The 19780-nt window shown below is 46.4% G+C and overlaps 2 protein-coding genes across 6 annotated transcripts in view; one reads left to right on the plus strand and one right to left on the minus strand.

Annotated features, from left to right (window-relative positions):
- Positions 1-19780, plus strand: part of ASTN2 (astrotactin 2) — a 669461-nt gene that overhangs the window by 500397 nt on the left and 149284 nt on the right. The window lies entirely within an intron of this gene.
- Positions 1148-16356, minus strand: TRIM32 (tripartite motif containing 32). The gene is made up of 3 exons (XM_079962079.1): positions 16307-16356; positions 8901-8974; positions 1148-3982 (listed from the first exon to the last, which is right to left on the minus strand). Exon 3 carries the CDS (start codon positions 3927-3929, stop codon positions 1983-1985), a length of 1947 nt encoding a protein of 648 aa, XP_079818205.1. The 5' UTR covers positions 3930-3982; positions 8901-8974; positions 16307-16356; the 3' UTR covers positions 1148-1982.

The following is a 19780-nucleotide window of genomic DNA, read 5'->3' on the forward strand; positions in this document are numbered from 1 at the left end:
ATGTCATTAAGAGAGTGAACACAAACAAACACAGTCTGCAAAATTCATTCCAAGTGCAGAGTCTGGGATCTTTAGGACAGAGTTACAGAGCCACACTAGCAGAGAATAAGATCTGTAGTGTTTTTAGGTGCTACAGTCAGGCAGGTGTGTGTCTGGGTTGTGCCCCCTAATTATTCACACTCCTGCACTTTTTTGGGTATCCATCACCTTAACTGTAACCCTGCCTTTCCTGAACTGTCTTTGGGAAAAACTAGAAGGAAGCTTGAAGAGAGAGCAGCCTGCCAGCCCCCCTTTTCACAAGAGTAAATTAGTAGGAAAGGTATCTATATATCCAGCTCTTGCAACTACAGTGGGAGCTTAGTGATCCTCTGTGTTCTACATAATACCTGTCACATCCAAAGCATTTCAGACCAATTAATGCTCCACTCTTGCTTGGCAGAGCCAGGGCACAAACACATATGCAGTACCTTGGCCTTCCCCAGCCCACGTTGAGAATGCAAGGGCCGTGATAACTGGAGCTTTGGCGAGCTGTGACTTTTTCCTCCCTCCAGCAAACCAAGCCACTACAGAACCAGCTTGAAATCATTTCCCCTGCCCCAGCATTTTTGCAAGGGCACCGCTGGAAGTTAACACCGTTAATTCTGGCAGATTAACGCTGGGCGACTGTGTCCTATTTATGCTTAACAAGCTGGTTTCCTTTCTCTCCAAGATATTTCGGTTACATCAGAGGGTGTGTTTCTTGTCCTTTTTTGGGCATGCCTAGGGTGTGCTAATTCACCCAGCTGTGGTTTCACGCTTCATCTGACCCAAGCCATATGCCGATTGGCTGATGCGCAAACCTGTCTGTTACCTTAAATAAGGCCTAGCGGCATCGCTGGCAACATAGCATTTTGCTGTGAAAGGAATTGAGACGTGAAGACATGGCGTGCGGGGGGAGATCCCCTGTAATGAAATAAAAAGCTGCCTTTCCCCCATCTTACGGACAAGTAGCTTTTCCATACGGTGCAACTAGTGGAAACTCATCAGGCAGTGCAGCGGTGTGGAATGCTGGATATTGAAGGTGCAGGGTTAAACATATCGTTTGTCAGATTTGATCTTGTTTACTCCCAATTTCTCCTTCCCCTAGCAGAAACATCAACAAGAAACATGGCTTTCCAAGACATTTTTTTTTTCCAAGCGAGAGACAACACAAAAGTCATGAATCAAAAACAAATCTCAGATCAGTTCCCATCCAGCAAGGCTATCGCTGCTGTTCAAAACAAAAGGTTCATGAACATAGAATCCTAGGAGACAGTTTTAGCTTAAAGTCAAGTTTCCTGCAATTGCAGCAGTCTAACTTCAGAATGATCAATGGGCACAAAGTCAGTCTCTCTCTTGCACACGCACACGCACATACACATTAACACATGTTGAGCGCTAGGGCTCTGTTGGCACTGTAAGGATGGGTGAGATCCTGGTTTGGGGAGTGGGGGGTTGATTTCAAACCAGGACTGTGGTGATGAAGTGTTTGTGATGGGTGGGTTGCACCAACACGGTTGGGAAATTAAAAGGATTCAGTAGTGGGGAAAGTACTACCAGCTACTGTGGTGAAAAGGCCAATGAAAAGAGACTGGTGCTGGAGCCCTGATACGCATGCAGTGGCAGAAAGTGGGGGTGGAACCTAGGGGTGCAAGGCAGGACTTATGAAAATCCCAGCTCTCTTTTATCAGCACTCTCCACTTACTCAGGAGATTTACTTGGCTAACTTCTATTTTAATAATAATAAAATGTGCACACACAAACACGGAGATTGCCTATCTTTTCTTCTAAGAGCACACACAAAAAAGGTGGCCGCTGCACCAGTTCAGCCAGGACTGTGGCACACTCCGCTTGAAAACTATGGCACTGAATGACAAGTCAGCCTACTAGGAACAACAAAGGAATCTCTTGTGTGGACACACGTGTTACACCCGCCCCCTCACACACACTATGCCTTTTTCCTCCTAAGGTGTGGAGTACCTCCTCAGGTGGTAACTGTAGATCTTAATGCAATGATCCCAACAGTCCAAGACTAAGAGCTGTCCCTTGGGGGTGATGGCTATGCCAACAGGGCACGTGAGTCCCTCCCGGATTAAGATGTTATAGCCACCCCCTTTTGGAAAATGCAGTATTTCCTTCCGGCTGCTGTCTGCAACGATCAGGTCCCCCCGGGCGTCCACGCACATCCCTGCGATGCACCGGAAGTCCTCGTTCTCCGAGAAGAAATGGCTGATCTGCCGGCCAAGATGGCCATCTGGGCCAACGGAACCAATTGAAAAGCCTCCTTCCAAGTGGTGCTCGTGTTGGCGGTTTTCAAGGTTCAAGCCCAGCCCCTGGGTGAAGTAGATAGTCCCTTCGGTGTCGCAAGTCACGAACTTGGGGCGCACAGCACTACACAGGCAACTGTACTTCACAACCCCAATGCTGCGGTCTACTGTGAAGCACCAAAGCTTCCCTCCTTCCACATCCGTCACTACAAACTGCCCCGATGGGAGGGCAGTGATGCCCCATGGCTTGCTTAGCTGGCTCCTGTGGCACGCCACACAGTGCCCGTCCATCGTGTACACCTTCACAGAGTTGTCGTAGCTGTCGGTCACGCCAATCAGTCCATTGCAGTTCATGGTGACAGACAAAGGAGTCAGGTTGGGTAGATCTGCTCCGAGAAAGCTGAGCACAAAGCTGTCAATGCCACTGGGACTCCGGCGGATCTCCTTTAGGAAGCCTTTGCGGGTAAAGACTTGGATTCTGAAGTTTCCGCGATCTGCTACAAGCACCTCCCCCTGGGGTGTGACGTGCAGGCTGACGGGGAGGTTGAAAGTCCCAGGAGTGCTGCCTTTAGAGCCCATCTTCTTGAGGAAGTTGCACTGCTGGATGCTGGCTGCTGCCTCTGGCATGCGTGGTTTGGTGGGTGAGGAGCAACTGGGCAGCGAGCTGACCTCTGCGTCAGCCACGTTTGCCTCCCTGAAGGAGACAGAGGCCACTGCCACCATCTCCACCTGCGATTCCTCCACATTGATGCTCCTGGGTTTTTTAACCACTTGTCCAATCTGCAGCGGCCCAACATGGCCTACCTTGAGGAGCTCAACTTCTTGCAGGGTCAACTCTTTGGGGAGGCTGTTCATCAGTTCAGGTTCCTCTTCATCACCCTCCTCCTCTAAGAGGGCTATGTCTCCCTGCTTGATTTTGGCAAGGAAGTAGTCACACCGTGACACAATCTGCACCTCGGCGATGTTCAGCAGGTAAGCCTGCTCCTCCATGATCTGGCTGTTCACTTTCTCCACCTCAGAGAGGGAAGTGGTGAAGAACTTTCGGGACCTAGCAAGCTCCTCTTGGACTTTGCGCTCCTCTTTCCCATACTCCTGCAGGACGGCTTTGTACCTTACTTGGAGGTCCTTCGAAACTCCTTCCAAAGTTGCCTTCCTTTTCTGCAGGTCCCCCATGAGCTCTCGCAGCTGGCCGAGCCGGGCCCCAAATTCCCTCCTCCGTTCGTCGGCTGCCTCTTTGATAGCAACCACGCTGTGCCCCTGCTGCACATGCTCAGCTTCTTTGCACGATTCACACAAGACCATGCCACAGCTCTTGCAGAAGTGCTTGGGGAGCCTCCTCCCACAAGCCTTGCACATGAGGATGCCAACAGTTTCGCTGAGTCCCGCTGTGTCTATTATCTTCAGCACAGTCAGGTTGTCCGTCAGCAGAGCCAAGCTGGTGATCCTCGTGACTTTGCTGCAGAAGGGACAGCGTATCCCATTGATGCTGTTGGCCAGGAGCTTCTCAGTGCACTGTTTGCAGATGGTATGCCCACAGTGCAGCAGTTTTGGCCTTAGGTGCTCTTCGGTAAAACATTCCATGCAGATGGGGCATTCCAAGACTTCACGGAGTGCGTCCACATTGAGATGAGGGGCAGCGGCCATGACTTTGCAGGTGAGGTCGAGAGTGGCTGCATTTATCTCAGCCGTTTTTGATGCTGTTAGGGAAAAGAGAAGAATAAAATATTTAAGTCCTAGTGGGTGCTTAGCCCTTCCAATATTCTGAACCAGGCTGATTTAATTGCACTGCTTTCTTTTCTTTTTTTAAAAAAAGTGTCAGGCTTCTAGATCTCATTACTTTTTTGGTGTGGAGCAGGGAGCTTCTAAGACTAAAATGGACATAGAAAGAGCTTTCACTGGCCCAAGTGAGAGATTCCTTACTTCTGCATCCCTCTACCTATGCCAAGCCATTATCTCACAAGAATCCAGTGCGTGCAACCTACTGCTTTCATTACACCTCTAGGCCACCACGCCCTTCAAGTGAGTTGCAGTTCTCTCTCTCTCTCTCTCTCTCTCTCACACACACACACACACACACACACACACAATACCCAGATTTGGGTTTGTTTCTTTGTTTTTTGTCACACTAAATAAAGCCATGGGCTCAAAAGGTACAATTAAATAGGAAGTTACTTCGCAAGTTGCAGCAGCTCTGGCACTGAGCAAGTCTGCCTTTTGAGAGGAGCACAGTATGTACCCTGGCCTTTCAAAGACTGCACAAATAAGTAAAGGAGCAGCTAGCTCAGGGGTCATCAAAGTTTTTGTGGCTAGGGGCAGTTCACGGTTCCACAGATGCTGCGGTGGGCCTGAGTGCACACACGTGCAAATGCTATTTCCGGCACTCCTTCCAGCACAGAGGAGGCATGTGCCTCCTCTGCGCTGAAAGCTTCCTGCAGCCAATGGGAGGCCAGACAGCATCACAGAAGGTGGTCCCTGCTCTGCTCCGCACTGCTTTAGCGCGGCGCACAGGAGCCGGCTGAGTGGGGGTCCATGGGCGGGTTAAACGACCCCCACAGGCCGCTTGTGGCCTATGGGCCTTAGGTTGCAGACCCCTGATCTAGCGCAACCTAGGTAGGAATGCCTCTCAAGTAGAATGTTACTCTTCAGAGCTTATGCTAAATATAATCCACCTTAATAAGTCAGATCTGTTTAACGTGATTTGGATTGAGAGAAGGACTGCAACTCATTGCCAGCACACCTGCTTTGCATGCAGAAGGTCACAAATTCAATCCCTGGCAGCTCCTGTTAAAAGGCTCCATTAGAACAGGCATGGGGGACCTTTGGCTCTCCAGATGTTGTGGAATTACATATCCCATCATCCCTAGGCATTGATCATGTTTTCTAGGGCTAGTAGGAGTTGCAGGTCAGCAGCACGCAGAAGGCCAAAGGCTCCCCACTCCTGAATTAGCAGGTGATGGGAAATATCTTCCTCTGCCTGAGATCCTGGAGGCCATTCACAGCAGATGCTACTAGGATACATGGAAAAATGTATTTTGCAGTACAAAGCAGGTTACCATATTCCTAGCATGGTATAGAATAATGAGGGGAGAAATAGACTAACAGAGAAAAGAGTATGAGATGAGAAGGACATATGGGAGAGAGAATGGAGAGCTGCAATGTTATTTCTTCTAAGAGCAGACATGGCCAAAATAATGGTCATGACCAACTTCGGTTGATTTGAGCTTTGGGGAACCTTTGGCCCCCCAGCTGTTGCTGAACTAACTCCCACCAGCCCCAGAAAATATATCCAATGGACACAGATAATGGGAGTTGTAGTCCAGCAACAGCTGGGGGGGGGGGCAAAGGTTCCCCTTACCTGGTTAATTTCTGTGTGTCTACTCTGTGTGTAACTTAGTGGAGGAGTGCAACCTATAATACCAATTATTAGATCTTAGTTTTGGCGGTAAGTCAGGCTTGGGAGGGGAAATGTGGGGGTGCCATGAATGAACAGATTCTTTTAGTGGCTAGATCACCTTCACACAGCTTCAGCTGCATGCATGTAGCTGGTGAGGGGCCAACGCTATGTAGAGAGCACATGATTCACACACATATTGAAGAAGAAGAAGAGTTTGAATTTGATATCCCGCTTTATCACTACCCTAAGGAGTCTCAAAGCGGCTAACCATCTCCTTTCCCTTCCTCCCCCACAACAAACACTCTGTGAGGTGAGTGGGGCTGAGAGACTTCACAGAAGTGTGACTGGCCCAAGGTCACCCAGCAGCTGCATGTGGAGGAGCGGAGACGCAAACCTGGTTCACCAGATTATGAGTCCACCGCTCTTAACCACTATACCACACTGGACTTGGATTCAATTTATGGAATCCTTAAAAGATGTGAAGTTGCAATGCTGGGAGAGATGCCTGCCTCAGTCGTTAGAGAGCCACTCTGAAGAGCCATGGCTCTGTGGCAAAGCGTCTGACTTGCATGTAAAAGGTCCCAGCTTCAATCTCTAATGGCAACTGCAGGTATTAGGGTTGTGAATGTCTCCTGTCTGAAGCCCTGGTGAGCTCCTTCCAGGCTGTGCAGGCAATACTGACTAGGTGGAGCAGTGGTCTGACACAGCAGAAAGTGCCTTCATAACAGGAGAGAATGACCACAGTTCAGGAGTAGAGCATATGATCTGTGCACCTCAAGCCACAGGTCCAGTCACCAACCTCAGGTAAGATGGGGCGGGGGACAAGACTCCTGACTGAAACCCTGGAGAACTGCTTCAAGTTAGGAACAAACAGATAAGATGAGCTAGATAAGATGGTTTTCCGTGTTCATAAGAGGAGCATAGCTCAACACCAGAGCTCTGCTCATGGGGAGTCGCAGAATCAACCCTTGGCGTCTGCTGTCAGTAAGCAACATACAGTGCTGGATTAGGTACATGCAGGCATACTCTGCATGCAACATATACAGGTTTTAGTTAAAAAGATGTAGTGTGAAAGAGTGCTTGAGACCCTGTGGAGTGGAAGGAAAGACCGATGATCTGGCACATTGCAATGTAGATTCAGAATAGGAAGGCCATCACTCAGTGGGAGTTTTCATGCTACCTGGATTAAGGTTAGAGATTGTGAAGCAATGATGCCAGTGAGAGCATGCAGTACTGGGGTAGTGCCTTGATAAAGGAGGTTCATGTGTTTACATACATTTGTTCACCCCTGTGGAGTTGCACCATTTGTTGGGTATCAGGAATGGCAAAATAAAGATCCTCTTAGGTTACATGTCAAAGACCATGTAACACTGCTTACTGTGGAGATGAGTTGGGATAAAATGTGAAGAACAAAGGAAATGGACTGCGTGAGGGCAATATACCACTCCTGATATTAGTCACCCAAAACAATCCTTCAAAGCAAGAAACTTCAACAAAAACCATAGATCGGATGTTTCCTAGCAGGCTTTATGCTTTCAAACCTCAAGTGTTCCAGTCAGTGCTGGTACAGCAGGGGTTAATCAGGTGCTTAAAAAAATGATTGCAAAAATCCTGTGCATTTCCCTGTGCAGGGTCACATTCCTAAGCAACCCCCTCCACATGGGCGTTTTTTTGGTAAAATACATGTAATTTCCCTTCTCAACTATCCTTAATGAGTCTTGTAACAGCCAGATATCTTGCACATACTGTATAGTCAATCTAATGAGACAGTATTGTTATCCAGGTTCCCAAACCACTTCCCTATTCCTTTCCTTTATATTAAACTCTGCATTCTCAGGATTCCAGCTGTGCTGTCTTCAAAGTAGTTAAGCCATTGAAAGCCATTGAAAAAGAGCCACACAAAACAGGTGGCATCATTAAGCCATTATGTGATAGGATAGAGATGGTCTTCGTCTTTTTCGTGGATTTGCAATTGGGAAAGCTTCCAGTTCTGCACAAGAATACAAACTTTGTATGCAGAAGATCTTGGGTGCAATCCCTAACATCTCCAGCTAAAAGTATCAGGGAGCAGATGACGAAAGAGATACCAGCAGGTGGTGTCGTACTGAGCTAGGTGAACCAATTGTCTAACTTGCTATAAGGCAGTTCCTATGTTCCAAATGCTTGGTCATTAAAGGAGGGGCGGGTGGATGAGAGAAATCCTGCACAACCACTGGGGTTATTAGAAAACATGAAGCTAGAGATGCATGACACTGGCAACCCCTGGGTTAGACAGAAGCCTTGTTTTCATCCAAATTGGGAAGGACTAGAGTACTCTCATAAAGCAGACAGGGGACTCATGTGCCCAAATGCTTCTCCATATAAATATTTTTAAAACAAGAGCAACAAAATCCCTACCCACAGAAAGCTAGCATGTCAGGGTGAAGGGTTCTGCCCTAGTCTTCTCTCCAGCATACTGATTTTCTATGTGCAGGGACTGTTTTTACTGCTTTCTTTGTGTGGGTCCTCATCTGCAGCTCATAATGCTACAGCCCTACCTATCATAGCAACTTTAATACCTGAGTGGTGAAAATTCCCTAACCTGCTACCATGCAGAATCTGATTATTAGATTTTTCATGGATGCAAGACACTGAACTTGCTGGAAATGCGCTTCCAGGAGACATTGCTTGTTATCTGCACATGTACAAGACTAGCAGATGTGTGAGTTTCTTTGTGGTTTCTTGGCTTGGTAAATTGCACAGAGGAGCTTCTGAAATGAGCTCCAAAAAGGGGAGAATGAGAAATTTTGTGGCTTTTTAATAAAAGAGAGGGCTCTCGGCTTTTACAAAACAAAAACAGTTAGCTGTTTTTTTTGGGGGGGTTGCAGTTAAACAATGAACTTGCACATCTTCTGCTTCTCAGCTGCCTACAAAGTATGACTGCAGAGAGGCATAAGTGCAGGGGAATTTCTAGATAACCAGAAGGGGATGAAGGATTCCAGGCACTATTAAATAAGACACTGGCCACGTTCTGCAGAGATCTACTTCTTAGCGATAAACTGCAATCGGTTTTAATAACAAGGCAGATTTGTGACTGGTGAAACTAAGTAGTGTTGCTGTTTTATTGGTACTAAATTCACACCATAAATACTGTGTGTGTGTGTGTGTGTGTGTCCGTCCCCCTGCGTGTTCGGATGCAGTTACTGGAAATAATTCAGCAACACAGCCAACTTGGTCTTTACCTCACTTGTGGTAGATGATCCGTAATGACATCCAAGCAGTCTATGTCTTGTGCGTCTCTTGTCAAGGCAGTTCCCTGGGTTCACAGAGGCAAAGAGAGGGGAAAGAAAATCGCAGTTAATGAGCAAGTTTCAAGCTGCCCCCACCCTGCCCCCAGAAAGTACTTTAGATACTACAAGAAACATGGTTAGCAATAAGGAGGTATATGCATTGTCAAAGTAGTAATAAGCCCAACACTTCCCAAGCTGTATTCAGCTCTTAACAGGAGAAATTTAAATCTGAAGACAAAAACTGTCTGAAGGAGACCAGCACTATATTATTTTCACTTCCCTCTGTGCTAAGCGTGAGCTGAATCAGTTGGGTACAATTTCCTGGTAGGGCCCAATTTGAATAAAATTAGTGCTGGAGTATAATTTGCTTGTCACAATTGTTTCTCTCTCCCACCCTAAAAAAGTACATTTACTCTATTTTGTTGTTTTCCAATTAATTTCATTTGCAGATGTTTGCACTAGGGCAAAACCTAACAAGCACAGCCAACAGAGGTGATTTAAAGCTGACTGAGCTGAACCAGAATTCTCAGTTGCACTGTGCAAATGGCTCCCTCTGAGTTCGGGTTTACTGAACAATTTTGCTCTATGACGTCAAAAGCCCAGAGCGCGGTGACAGTTCTGGGAGAGAATAGCTTAAAAGGAATGATCTGCAAGGGAGAAACTGTGGACAGAGGGATGTGGGCTTAACCCATTCCATGGCTTGTGGTTCCCACCCACCCGCCCACCCACCCCTTTCCACTATCTACTTGCTCTTCTGCTGAGATTCTGGACACATTTTTGCTGTGGTTGGGGAGAGGTTTGCAATGAGAGAAGAATGGGTGGGTGGCGTGGTGGGAGGGGGGCAGTTGAGAGAAAGATGGAGACAGTTTGGGGGGAAAGTGGTGGGTTGCCCACCACAAATCATGTTCCAGTCTTCCCCATAACTTTTCAGTTCAGTAGCCACCTGAGCTTCTGTGCCCATGGCTCCTGCCAAATGTCTAGAATGAGCTCACACCCACAAGATCTGACCAGTCCATACCATCTTGGTATCTCTGTGCTTCTAATTTTAACAATGGCAATAGAGGCAGGGTTCGAAATTAGCCAGGCGCCAGGCACATTTTGCACCTGCCTTTTGACCACTTGCGACTAAGTGAAGATGCCTGGGCACGTGACATCTCCACCATCTGGGAATCACTGGATCTGGACCGTTTCCACACACTAATGCCCCATCCTGCAGAATACAATCGGTTGTATTTTATCTGCACAATTGGAATGAATTTCTGGAACCAAAATTCTTTTTCTGTGCAGCCTGAGGAAGGAACAGTCACCATTAAGAAAAAGAGGTTGGAATAGGCCAATATATATATGTTGACTGTCCCTGGACCATGTGACTTTTATTATTTAAGTTATCAAAGCTCTTAACCTAGTTTAAGGTTGTCATCTGAACTAGCCAGGTGTTTAACTGAGAATCAATCAGTCAATCCATCATTTGGAAAACAAGACTTGCCTCAAAATATCAACTAGACATTCTGTTTTGGTGTCTGCAACCTTGGTTTAAGGAACCATTTGTCACCTAGCTTATATATCTGAGTTTTTAACACTGAACAGAAGTTTTAGTATTCAGGTTTCAATTGATGTATAAGAGAGTAAGTACAATACAAAAATGAAGTGTTTTGCTAGCAGTTTTATTCAGCTTCAAGTCTTATAAACACACTCTTCAGTACAGTGGTGCCCCGCAAGACGAATGCCTCGCAAGACGAAAAACCCGCTAGACGAAAGGGTTTTCCGTTTTGGAGGCGCTTCGCAAAACGAATTTCCCTATGGGCTTGCTTCGCAAGACGAAATGTCTTGCGAGTTTTTCCGACTCCCCCCCTTTTTCTAAGCCGCTTATCTGCTTATCCGCTAAGCTGATAAGCCGCTAAAAGACACTAAGCCGCTAATAGCGCTAATCCGCTAAGCCGTCAATGGGCTTGCTTCGCAAGACGAAAAAACCGCTAGACGAAGAGAATCGCGGAACAGATTCTTTTCATCTTGCGAGGCACCACTGTACTCTAGGTGCACACTTGAGTGAAAGAAGTTGGCATTGTTGGGGTGCATGGAGGGGGCACGCATGTCAGCAACTGCTCAGCAGAAACTGTCCTAAGTGAGGCTTCTCAGATAGGGGGAGTGTAGTTGCTTAGAGGACTGCTTAGCAAAAGTGTGACCAAGTGCGCTGCCTTGCCCCTGCAACTGAGGGAGCCAGGGCTACGCAAGTAAAGTTAGCACACCCTGCAGCATGTGTGGATAGCTGCTGCTGAATTTTGAGGGGGCCCAGCCCCCTCCTTGGAATTTTTTTGGGGCCCTCAGCCCCCATGGCGCCCCTGAGTGTGACCATGATAGTGATTGAACAAGACTCCATGAATGTGGAAATAAGGCAAATTAACCACGGATGCAGCTGGAGCCATATGTAAACAAGCCAAAGCGGTCTGTCTGCTAACGTGAGGATGAAATGGCACCTTAATATCAGAAGGAAGCCCTTCCAAACGTCTGTCGTTTATGCAAGGAAGTATGGCACATTAGCAGGTCTGGCTCAAAGCATCCCAGTTTGGTTAATAACAAAGGGACATGAGGCTCTCTCCCCACACCCTTAGTGTTTATTGCAGGCGAGTCCCCCCCCCCCACCAATATTAAGGGAAGTGCAAGGAGCAATGAATTCAAACTGTGGCAGATCGGATTTAGGCTGACTGTGGAGAAATATTACTTAATTTGTAAGGCCACTTGAAAAGTCTCAGGGAAGTCTAAACTTGTAACACTCAAAACCACTTTAGCCACTTTGCTGTACTTGCAAGCAAGGCAATTAAAAGATTTGAAAGAGCAAGTTCGTTTTAACCCTCTAATAACACACTGATGGTTTATAGTGGCCCATGTTAAAGTGATGTGGTGGCATTTCTGGCTAGAGGAGGGACAGCCCCACCACAGTTATTCAGGAAGGAGGGAATAAGGAGATCTGGGAGAGGCAGAATCATTTATAATCGTCAAACGCTGACACCCAGGAGTTTAGAATAGTCTTCTATCCCAAACTATCTGCTTATTCCCTCCTTTCTTAATAACCTTGGTGTCACACTTTATACACACACACTATACACACTTTAAGCCCTGTAAAAACAAACAAAAACACCAGCGCAGGAGCTGAAATGAATAGCCTTCATTGTGGTTCTGTCGCCCTGTAATGTACTGCATGAATGACTTCTTCTGAAATAGGGAATCCAGTACCCATTAGAGGAATGGAATATAGCGGACTGGAAAGTGAGGTCTTATGTCTTCCTTCCATATCCAGTGCCACTTTGTATATTGACAAGGTTACCAAAGTATGGTATGGCTTTGCTGGGCGTGCCAAATGTATGGCCAATCTAAAGCATTTTATAATTTATAACTCAAGGGGATAACCTTGACACAGTCAGTCACACTCTCGACTGCAGTTACTCTCCACATCTGTTCATGTAAATCAGGCTTAGGCAAACTTGGCCCTCCTGATGTTTTGGGGACTACAACTCCCATCATCCCTAGCTAACAGAACCAGTGGTCAGGGATGATGGGAATTGTGGTCCCAAAACATCAGGAGGGCCGAGTTTGCCTATGCCAGATGTAAATGGACTTATTTGCAGTCCTAGGTGCACTAATAATAATATGCTACTACCAATAAAGAATTTGTATTGTGCTTTCAGGTGTTCAAGCACTGTACATAATGATCCAGCTGTAGGGAAGCCACTAGGGCCCACCCTAGGAAGGAGAGGGAGACATACTTTTTCAAGCCTCTGACTGAAATGCCCTTTCCAGGATATCGCTATGGGGAAGATGGCTACAGATACTGTGTTTAAAAAGTATTTTATTTCTGGTTTTTGTTTTCAAACTATTGGTGAACATTCTTACATAACATTCTCATTGAGGAGATAACATTGCGGTGGGGACAGGACATTTTTACCAAGGTGTTGCTCTACATAGAATCACAAAATTGTAGCGTTGGAAGAAACCCAAGGGTCATCTAGCTCAACCCCCCTTCCGGTGCAGGAATCTCAACCTACAATTCCCCGATCTTATCTGAAACCATACCAATTCGGAAAACCTAACTGCCTGCCAGTTGTTAATCTCCATTTCCTGAGCAAGGTTCTGGAGGGAATGGTTGCAAACCAGATCCAGGAGCTTTTGGAAGAAACTGATTTTCTAGACATTTCAATTGGGGTTTAAACCCAGTTTTGGCACAGAAACTGCTTTGAGAACCAGCAAACTGAAGCTCAATCCAGATAAGACTGAGGCACTGTTAGTGGGTGGTTCCCTAGACCACTTGGGTGGGAGATCGCCTGCTCTTGATGTGGTTACACTTCCTCTGAAGGAGCAGGTTCGTAGCTTGGGGGTACTCCTGGATCCTTTGCTGTCAGTGGCCCAGAGTGCCTTCTATCAGCTTCGGCTGGTGGCCCAGCTACACCCCTACCTGGACAGGTATAGCCTAACTACTGTTGTCTATGCTCTGGTAACCTCAAGGTTGGATTACTCCAGTGTGTTACACATAGGGCGTCCTCTGAAGATGGTTTGGAAACTTCAGCTAGTGCAGAATTCAGCAGCCAGGTTGCTCACTGGAGCAACACGGTTTGAGCATATTATACCCATCCTGGTCTGACTGCACTTGCTACCAATTAGTTTCCGGGCCCAATTCAAAGTGCTGGTTTTGACCTATAAAGCCTTAAAGAGCTCAGGACCACAATACCTCAAGGACTGCCACTCGCCATATGAACCTACTGGAGCCTGAGATCATCTTCCAAGGAGCTCCTTCATGTGCCGCCTCCTTGAGAGGTCCGGAGGGTGGCAGCACGAGAACAGGGCCTTCTCTGCAGTGGTTCCCCGTCTGTGGAATGCTCTCCCCAGGGAAGTTTGCCTGGCACCTTCATTATACACATTTAGGCACCAGGCAAAATGTTTCTCTTTAACCAGGCATTTGGTTGATTTGATTGACATCCTATGCTCTTTTAAAAGGAGTTGGAGGGAGGTATTGGTTTTTTTTTTTTGGGGGGGGGGGGTTATTATGTATTTTGTGGTTTTGTATTCAGATTTTATCCTGTAAACCGCTCTGAGACCTGCAGGTATAGGGCGGTGTATAAACTGAAAAAATAATAAAATAAATAATAATGCCAGACTCTGCTTAGGTTTGCAAATGTGCTAGCAGGTTTATTGCTGCATGCGTAAAGGATGTTGCTTTAAAGCAGTGCTAGGGAACCTTTGACAACTCCAGCTCCCATCATCCCTGAAAAGTTGGCCATGCTGGCTGGGACGGATGGGAGTTCAGCTACATCTGAAGGGCCACAAATTCCCCCATCCTGATTTAAAAGACTGCTGTGAGTTCTCTCAAGGACCAGGGGCTTTTTTAAAAAACAACCACCACCAAACCAAAACCAAAACACAGCATCTCCTCTTCTGCCTGACACACCTCTGTGATCCTATATATTTCCTTCAATTCTCTCCACAAAACCCAGCTTTTTTTTAATCAGGCCTTTGGTACAATCTCCTAGTTCTTGTACTGCACCACAGGGGTGGGGAACATGTGCCCACCCTCCAATTGTTGTTGAACTCTGATTCCCATCAGCCCCAGCTAGCATGGCCAATGGTCAGAGGTGATGAGAGGTACAGTCTACCAACATCTGGAGGCCACAGGTCCCCCACCTCTACTGACCTGTAACTCAGCCATTAAATAACCTGCCCCTGTTGCATTACATGTGGCAATTTTTAGATTGCAGTCTCCTCCTGCTGAGCAGACTGATTGTGCTATACTGTATGTATAAAAATGAATTATGTATCTGGCTGCTGCTACAGGTGAAGGAACAAAAAATAATTTAAAAAGTGGAGACGGTGACAACATTGTTAGGCTACCCTAATGTAGATTAGGAAGTTGATTGTCAGTTTTCAAAGAATCCACAAAGCAATGTGTATGTGTGTGCTTTCTATCTTAAATTGTGTGACTTATCAAAGCAAAGATAAATTTGGGTTTGTATATGTTATGGCATCGAGAGGGAAGCATGTATTGCGACGCTTAGGACACTTTTTATAGGCTATCTCGGAAGTTTACTTAAGAGAAGGCGGGGAGGAAAGTGAACTGTGCGCCCTACTGAATTTTATTAATAATTATCAAAATGGCATCATTACATTTCCACCCTTCTTTCAAACAGCTCTCGATTCTCCCCATGACCTTTATAATCTTCACAGTGGCCCTGTGAGGTAGATTAAGCTGAGAGACAATAAATGACTGTCCAAATAAAACATGGCACTAAGCCAGGGAGTTAAAGTCATGCTTGTCCAGTCTTAATTCCAACATCCTGACCGCTAGGTTAGGGAACTGGAGGGGTAAAAATATTATTTGGCCCATGAGGCTTAGAGACTTTTGTGGTGTACGAATTTTAGTCGGGTGCAGCACTGATCACATGCTGGGCATGGAGAGAGAAAAAGAGATTTTTCTATGCATGTAATCCATAGATCTCTATGAAATTTTGCGTGCACGCCATAGCTCACCATGAAACTGGGGCTTCTTTCAGGGAGCTCTTGTCAGACCCGCAGGGGGGCTGAAGATTATGCCCTTCAGCTCCTGAGAGATAAGCGCTGCTAGTACCTCTGGAAGGATTTGGGGCTCCCTATGCAGGAAAAGACAGTGGGCTCCTTTCACCTGAAAGGGAACTTTGGCACAAATCTGCATGCAGAATTGCGGCTCCAGGAACTGCAAAACTTAGGCTGTGCTGCTGCTGCTTTCTGTCTCTCTTTTCGGCCCTCTCTCGCACATCCTTCCTACGGTGGGACTTACTTCGGAATAGAAAGTGTGCTCCAAGCTGGCCTAGATGCCCGTTTTAAGGGGCACTGAGCAGCTGGAAATTAGGAGAACGGAAGTGTTTTAAAACAGCAACCTGCTTTTGTATTGCACGGTGTGTGTCTGTGGTTTGTTTTTGTTTTTTTTAAATGACGTGTCCTTTGTTGCTTTTTCTGAAGACGGCTCTCCCCCCGCCCCCCTTGTTCGGATTTCCGCATCTGTGGTGGGCCGGAAGCTGGACTTTGGCGAGGCATCTCTGCAGAGGGAACGATGCTCGCGTCTCTTTGCACGGCCAGATCTCTCGCTCTTTTTGCACAGGAAGCGAAGTGCGCGCAGCACCGTCTGCTTTAGGGATGCAGCGAAGGGGAAGGAGGCGCGGCGGGATGGAAGAACCAGCCTTTTCTAGGCGCAATCGAGAAGGGTGGGAGTTGCATGGGGATAACTGGTTGGGGAGGAGATGTGCTGGGGTCGCCCAGTTCCTGCCCGTTGCCCCCCTCCCTTTCCGCGGTGCGGCCACCCCTTTGCCCCCCCCCAACAAAACAGAGCCCCTCCCTACCTGCAGCTTTCTCTCTCTCTCTCTCTCTCCTGCAGCTGCATCAAGCCTTTGTCCCCACCATCCTCTGCGCCTGCGCGAAGGGGCCTTTGCCACTCCCACCCCTCCTTCCCTCCCTCCCTCTGGCACAACCCTCATTCGCTCGGCAACGTCGCCTCCTGCGAAGCTTCATGGGAGTTGAAGTCTTCAAGGGAGGTCTTCTTTCCTCCGCCTCCGAGAGGAGTTTTGGGGCTAAGGAGTTCGAATCCGCGGAATACCCGAGGCGGATAATTGTTTCAGGCATTATTATTATTAATTTTAATTATAATGTAATTATAATATATTATTATTATTAATAATAATAATAATATAATTATGATTTATTATAATTTTAATAATAATAATAATAATAATGGCAGCAATAATGGAGATTGAGAGTCATCCAGCTTTAATGCGACTTTAGGGTTTTAAAACCCACACACAACAACAACTTTGTTTTTCTTTGGGAGAGTAAAAAGCGTTGCTGTACTCAGTGGTTTTGGGGGGGGGGGTGTTAGATCAATTTTGTTTTGCAGAACTCCCCCCCCCCAGTTGTCTGTTGCTGTTGTTTTTAAAAGGGCTATGCACCCGACAAATGTTTGCTTATAGCTTATATCAGCCAGACTTAGACTTTTTAAAGTGTTATTTGTATGTAGGGTGCGTGTGTGCCCAAAGCTTTTGTTCTCTTGTTATTGTTATTTATACCCCGCCTTTTTCTGTGACGGGAATCAAAGAAGCATACAGTTAAAAACAACCATTAAAATATAGAAAAATTAATCATTAAAATAAAAGAGCAATTGAACATTGATAGAATTAAAACCATATACATATGTGGTATCCATTAAAGCCAATAAAATAATCACAATAGAAACAGAATGGCACTAGCCGTTTAATTAAAAGCAATCAATTCCCGGTTGTCTTCATCTGCCAGCAGGACAAGGAAGCAGCCCGTCTGGCTTCTCCAGGGAAGGAGTTCCAAATCTTATTGCAAGCTTTTTATACTGTGCAGTATAAATCACATGCACCAATCACATCAATCCTGTACCTACTTACTTCCAACATTACTTCAGAGTTAAGCCCCCTTGAGGGACTTTCTTCTGCGTAGGGCACATTAAATGATTGCCTTGTCAATACAGGTGTCTAATAAAACAGTGACAAAAAATTTAAAAGGAAACAATTTAGAGATGTGGCAAAACTTTTTTTTTTTTTTTTAATGAATAGGGCACTTTAAAAACAAACAATGTGAAATAAGCTAAAACAGAGAAGACGAAAACACCCAACAGACTTGTGGGTTGTTTTTGTTCTGCTTGTCACCCTTTATGTTAATGGTTGCAACCATTAACTCCTCTGTGTTACAGGCATGGAAGAAAGGTCTCCTCTAGTGGACCACCCACCTTTTTTAGTGCTACCACCCACCCTTTGGAAGATGGCATAGGAGGTTACACTGGGTGGTGCCTGATGACCTGTTAATCTAGCATTCATCTTGATTTGTTTACAGAGAGATTAAATGAGGTTCACTACCTGATAAGAATTCTGATTAGTTTGCAGCTGGGTTAGATGATGTTGTGTCTACCATCTGAGATCATCATAGAGTTGGAAGGGATCCCCGAGGGTCATCTAGTCCAACCCCCTGCTCGAACTACCAGTCTTCTGGTAAACAGCCAGATGCACTGACTCATTGTGCCACAGAGATTACCCCACATTCTCCCCTGGTGCTTTCCCCCATCACTTTCTTTAATGCAGAAAGTCCAGTATTTGGGGGAGCTGATGACAAACCTCCCAATCAACTATCATTGTGCAGCCTGAATTTGCCTGAACCTACATTAAAATGGGGGATGCGGGTGGCGCTGTGGGTTAAACCACAGAGCCTAGGACTTGCCGATCAGAAGGTCGGCGGTTCGAATCCCTGTGATGGGGTGAGCTCCCGTTGCTCGGTCCCTGCTCCTGCTAACCTAGCAGTTCAAAAGCACGTCAAAGTGCAAGTAGTTAAATAGGAAACGCTCCGGCGGGAAGGTAAACGGCGTTTCCGTGAGCTGCTCTGGTTCACCAGAAGTGGCTTAGTCATGCTGGCCACATGACCCGGAAGCTGTACGCCGGCTCCCTCGGCCAATAAAGCGAGATGAGCGCCGCAACCCCAGTGTCGGTCACGACTGGACCTAATGGTCAGGGGTCCCTTTACCTTTTACATTAAAATTGATCCAAAATAATCGATTTAAATGGACATAGGATAATCACTGTGCTCTGTGTGTGTGTGTGTGTGTGTGTGTGAGAGAGAGAGAGAGAGAGATTAATATTTCCCTTTTTAAAGCAAATTACATCATCAAGAGCCACACGTTGTTTTGGGGGGACCTGAGTAGGAGTCACAAGACCACACTGCTTTCTGGGGAAAGTAGAAGGTTCCCATTTATGAGAAGATAAAGAGCTGCCTGCAGAGATCCTGGTCCTCTCTCTGCCCAATCATGCCTCACAGACATGGGGATTCAGAAAGAACCTGGCTTTCAAAGGGTGGCTTAATAAGCCACAATCCTTTCGCCTGCCCATTAAGATGACTAGGAGGTATGCCTAAGGCATTGGAAAAAAAGCTCCTTGGATTGTGGCTTTGAAGAGAAGCACCCAGCTGTGCCCCCCAACCCCTTTGGCCTATTTGGATACAGGTAGTTTTCAAATCTGCTGCTATATGATGAAACTTTAATGGGAGACAGTAGGAAGTGCCCCCGCCCACCCAGCAGGAATCTTAAATTGAACAGGGCTGTGCTCCATGCTTTAATAAACTTGTGTTGGGATTACCAACCGGCAGGCAAGACAGTAACGTCACAACACAAGTCTTGTGGGGCTCCAACACTGCTAGCACCTTGTAAAAGTGGCCTTCCCTTCCCACTTTTGCAGAACTTTAGTAGAGCAAGTTAAAAGCCTTTTCCCACTCTGGTATACTCAACTCAATGCTGGTCTGAATGTGCTGCCAGGCTCTTGTTATGACTGGGAGATGTACCTTATTTCATTTGTGTGTGTGTGCACGCACACTCTACATTTGGCATTTGTGTATTTGAATTGGTCAGGCATAGCCAGGCCTAACATTCAGTCTAGTTCTTGGGAAGATCCCTGAATGTTGAAGCGAGAGTATTATGGGAGGAATTCAGGGTTGCACTAAGTTGTTGTTTTTTCCTAGAAGAAAAGCACTGAAGGTGACCTTTCCATCTGGGAAAGAATTTTGGTTTCCCAAAGGGAATAACACCCTGCAATCCAGGGTCCAAATCCCCACAAAGTCATATTGCTCACTGCATGACCTTGGACCATGGGTAGGCAAACTAAGGCCCAGGAGCAGGATCCGGCCCAATCGCCTTCTAAATCCGGCCCGTGGACGGTCCTGGAATCAGCGTGTTTTTACATGAGTAGAATGTGTCCTTTTATTTGAAATGCATCTCTGGGTTATTTGTGGGGCCTGCCTGGTGTTTTTACATG

Source organism: Podarcis cretensis (assembly GCF_951804945.1).
Source record: "Podarcis cretensis genome assembly, chromosome: Z".
Classification (NCBI taxonomy): domain Eukaryota; kingdom Metazoa; phylum Chordata; class Lepidosauria; order Squamata; family Lacertidae; genus Podarcis; species Podarcis cretensis.

What these genes read in the sequence shown, in the direction of transcription:
- TRIM32 (XM_079962079.1), bottom strand. Translation starts at nt 3,929, where the DNA reads ATGGCCGCTGCCCCTCATCTCAATGTGGACGCACTCCGTGAAGTCTTG.